The sequence below is a fragment of the Thermobia domestica genome, chromosome 10 (genome assembly GCF_964235325.1).
Source record: "Thermobia domestica chromosome 10, izTheDome1.hap1.1, whole genome shotgun sequence".
Classification (NCBI taxonomy): Eukaryota; Metazoa; Arthropoda; class Insecta; order Zygentoma; family Lepismatidae; genus Thermobia; species Thermobia domestica.
The window spans coordinates 76,768,286-76,772,479 of record NC_137463.1 but is presented as its reverse complement, the minus strand read 5'-3'; the positions used below and the strand labels follow the sequence as shown (position 1 = coordinate 76,772,479).

The window sequence follows — 4,194 nt, the reverse complement described above, 5'->3', positions numbered from 1 at the left end:
AGCGACGAGCCACTGAACAATTGAACGAGAAGCCAAATAAAATTATAAGGCAGGAAGTTTCAAAATTGGAACATCATGACACACTTGATCATAAAGAAATTAAAAGATGCCGAGACGTTATTTATAAAAATCGAAGAAAGGTGACTCCTCGTCTACCCAGAAACACCGTAGAGGCTATACAGCAAATGGTTCAGAAGCAGGATGATATAGCAATTGACGGAGAAAGATTCATCTTTGTTGATGATGAAGCTAATATAATTCTTTTCACGTGTAAGAAAAATATCGAGTAAGTATAATTTCATTTATAACCATTAACTTTGAAATGAGTTTCATTTACAGCATCAAGAAGTAGAATAGGAAGTAGTTGCTTGAACAGAAAAGTTCCTTTTTCCGTCTTATTTCCAAATTATAGTAAAATAGTTTTTTTTTTTTTTTTTTTGATTCTCACAAAATATATCGTAACATAGCATTTCACCTAACGATATGACACTACAGTCTTGTTTACTATTTTCTTTTCTGACACTAATCTTATTTTCTTTTCAGTTTTCTGTGTGAGTTCAGCGGGTTAGAAGTATTTGCAGATGGAACTTTCACTTATGCTCCTAAGCATTTCACACAGTTATATACAATACATGCATATAAAAATGGATATTATCTACCTCTATGTTTTGCATTTTTGCCGAAGAAAGACAAGAATACGTATGTGGCCATGTGGAAGATGATAAGAAACTTAGACAGTAGATTCGACTTGAAAATCATTTACGTTGATTTTGAAACAGCTGCTCACGAAGCCATCAAGAATGTGTTTCCAAATTGTGACATTCGTGGCTGCAGATTCCATTTGGGACAAACATGGTGGCGGAGGATTCAAGCCGACAATGATCTGCGACAAGCATATATGGATCCAAAATCTGAACTAGGTATTATTGATATTATTATGGTCTATTATTCTTTATTATTAATTTAATAATACCATGTGGACTTTGTTTTGTTATATATTAATACAGAATACAGTTGAAAATAGAATCTTATTCTGTTTGACTGAAGAATCTTAATTCAGTCACCATTCTTAAAAGCAAATAAACTGCTGTTCTAATAATGTACGAAATGAAGAAATTATAAAGCCAACAGTAAGATCCATCAATTTCACTACTTTCCCAATGCTTGCTTATTCTAACAAATTATTATTATTATTATTATTATTATTATTATTATTATTATTATTATTATTATTATTATTGCTTTTCTTACAGGTTCATGGATAAAGGCATTTTTTGGGTTGCCATATTTACATCCAACAGAAGTATCAGATGCCTTTACTCAACTAATATCAATGACGCCGGATGATACAGGGCATAAATTTTCCGATTACGTCCTAGAAAACTACATAGAAGACGGTTGCAAGTAAGTAGCTTCCTTTTGAATTTCATCTATAGTAGCACATGCTTCAATAACTCTTAATACTGCAAAAACTGTTGTCCTAGTTTGAACACAACATTAATGGTTGTGCTGATATGGTATTTTCTCTCAATGCAACTTAATTATAGTGAAATTTTCTTCTGTCTTCATGTAAGACGTAGATTAAAATGCAGGTTTTGATAGTTGTAAACAAATTACGGACCAAGACTATAAATATTTCTTGAATCTAGTGTTATAAATGTTTTAGTGTTTTATATAAATTGTCAATAATTGTGTGCATGAACTAAGGATCTTTTTATTTTATTAATTTTAGGTATCCACCTGTCATGTGGGCGTCTATACCATCCACGATGCGTCGGACGACAAATGGACCAGAAGCTTTTCACAGACATTATAATAGTCAATTTTACTTCCCTGCTCCTGATATTCATACGGTGATTTCTGCTTTGTTAGAGATCCAAACGGAAACTGCCATGAAAATAACGTCCATATTAAAAGGAATTTCAAAGGCCCAAAGACCAGCAGAAGTCAAAAGGAGCGAGTTTGTCATGAGGAAGTATGCTGAGTTCAGGAATTCGCAGAGAAACTATGAGAAGGCACGTATGACATTTTTAAAAGCTGTAGGATTTAAATTTCAAGCATTCAAACTGTAAAATGAAATTTTCTGTAAATAAGTATGTTGCTTTGTAAATATTAGAATGCAATAAAATATATCTCATAAAGGAATAGCTTTATACATTTCATTTCGATGCAAAATTTCACACAATTCCTTAAATCCTGTTGTTGGCAACGTCGCGGCGGAAATTTGCGCAATTTCAGCACTTTCTGCTCCTCGTTAATAAGACATAAATTACTTAGATTATCAACGATCTAATCTTTAGAAAAATTTGCGCAATGTCGTTGCACCGGACAACTTTAGCCCATACTGGACTTCATTCAGTGGCGTAACTAAGGGCTTGGGGGCCACCTCGCAGACAACGTGGAATGGGGCACCTGATCTACGTCCTACATCACGATTTGGGGGGCCCGTAATGGCTTGGACCCCCCGCAATGCGGGGTCTACGGGGCCCTTATTTACGTCCCTGACTTCATCTAAGATTGATCCATCCCTGTCAGTCGTGTACAACAGACGTTTCTCGATGTCGCCAGACTGTATCCATGTTCGTGAATAATTGACCGACCACGACACTTATCACTGGATTTTTATAAGATACACATTGTCTTAGTAATTCTCACCAACGTGTAAGGAAATACATTCTACAGATTTATTAAGCTAAAAACAGAAAGAGACAAATAAAATCAAAAAGAGAAAATTGAAGTGATTCAAGATTATAGTCAGTCCGAAACGTTCTTTAAGATCTGAGTATCGCGGACATTCTACTAAAATATGCTCAATGCTCAGTGTGATTATACTCTTCATAATACGAATAGTTGACATTGCGGAAGGTATTAGAGACAGCTTTGCCAATTCGGGACAAAGACTCCCTAAATCTAGGGAATTCGACTTCCAAGAAAGCGACAAAAAGTCATTTTTCCGTGGCAATTTTTAGATGAAGATTTGGCAGCTTTTGTGTTGAGAATAACTTTCCTTCTGTAATGAAGCAATATTGATATTGATCCAAGCATTTTTTATAATATTGTTTTCAAAAGCAAAAGCGACGACGAGTTGGGTAAATATACAGTTCGACCATCCTCTAACATCCCACTTTTTCTGTAACCCTTGAACGGAGAACAATCGCCACCTTCGATCTTTTTTTCAGTTTGCAGAGCTTCCGTTAAGAGGGGTTCCGATAGTAGGCTATTAGCTGTAGAAGAATGAGTTAAAGTAGATATTTGATTTTTCCTTTGTAGACTTTTGATTTTTATGCCCTTTTTAAATATTATAATGTTAATTGTTAGTTTTTATCGACTTTTCACCCCAAATCTGTGTCATTTCTCCTTTCCTTTATCGACTTGATTAGAGAACAAAATCGTTAAGGAGGTTTAATAAGTTTAAACATAGATATTGTTCTCGAAATCGAAAATGAAATCAAATATTTCAGTTTAACGTCCCTCGATTATGCTCGTTAGGCTAAGGGATTTAGGATTTAGATTTCTGGGCTTTCGACACCTATGGCCATTTAGCCCGTCACGTATGAGAGATGACGTCCTGCGAGCACACTATCCGGGGAAAGGGAAGGAAGAAAGGATTGGGAAAGGAACGAAGCGACCTGGGACCTAAAAGTTAGGTACCACCCCGGCATTTTCTTGGTGTGAATGAGGAAAACCCAGGAATTCAGGATGGCTGGCCTGAAAAAGCTTTTTATGCTTTTTCGACCGACTGCCCAACCGGGAATCGAACCCGGTACCGTTAGTCTAAGGGAGACAAGTGGAATGATGGAAGAATTGGCGGAATAAGAGTGTAGCAAGAAACGGGAGTAACCCGAGAAAACACCACGGACACTGTTGTCCACCACCAATTACTTGGCCGGGGCTTGAACAAGGAACCCCCACACATTAGAAGTGGGCGATCTACCACTGAACCACCGTGCTCCCCAGATATTGCTATTAACGAAACACATATTAGGAGAATTTAAGATGTAGGTGTGGCCCTAGACCTTGGGAGATTGATCACTCTTGCACTACCACGTCTTATTTCTCTGTTTAATATAATATGTCCAAGAAGTATTTTGTTCCTATTTCGCAATAGTTTTACTATATTCTACTGCTTGATTAATTTTCATTTTATTTTACCATTATTTTGGAAAATTAAAGTTATAAATTTTACATATATGT

General features: G+C 36.0%; 1 protein-coding gene across 1 annotated transcript; it reads left to right on the top strand.

Annotated features, from left to right (window-relative positions):
- The first annotated feature begins 987 nt into the window (after nucleotides 1–987).
- LOC145662731 (uncharacterized) lies at nucleotides 988–2,025 on the top strand. The gene is made up of 3 exons (XM_081728596.1): nucleotides 988–1,404; nucleotides 1,733–1,960; nucleotides 2,016–2,025. Exons 1-3 carry the CDS (start codon nucleotides 1,334–1,336, stop codon nucleotides 2,023–2,025), a joined length of 309 nt encoding a protein of 102 aa, XP_081584722.1. The 5' UTR covers nucleotides 988–1,333.
- The last annotated feature ends 2,169 nt before the right edge of the window (nucleotides 2,026–4,194 follow it).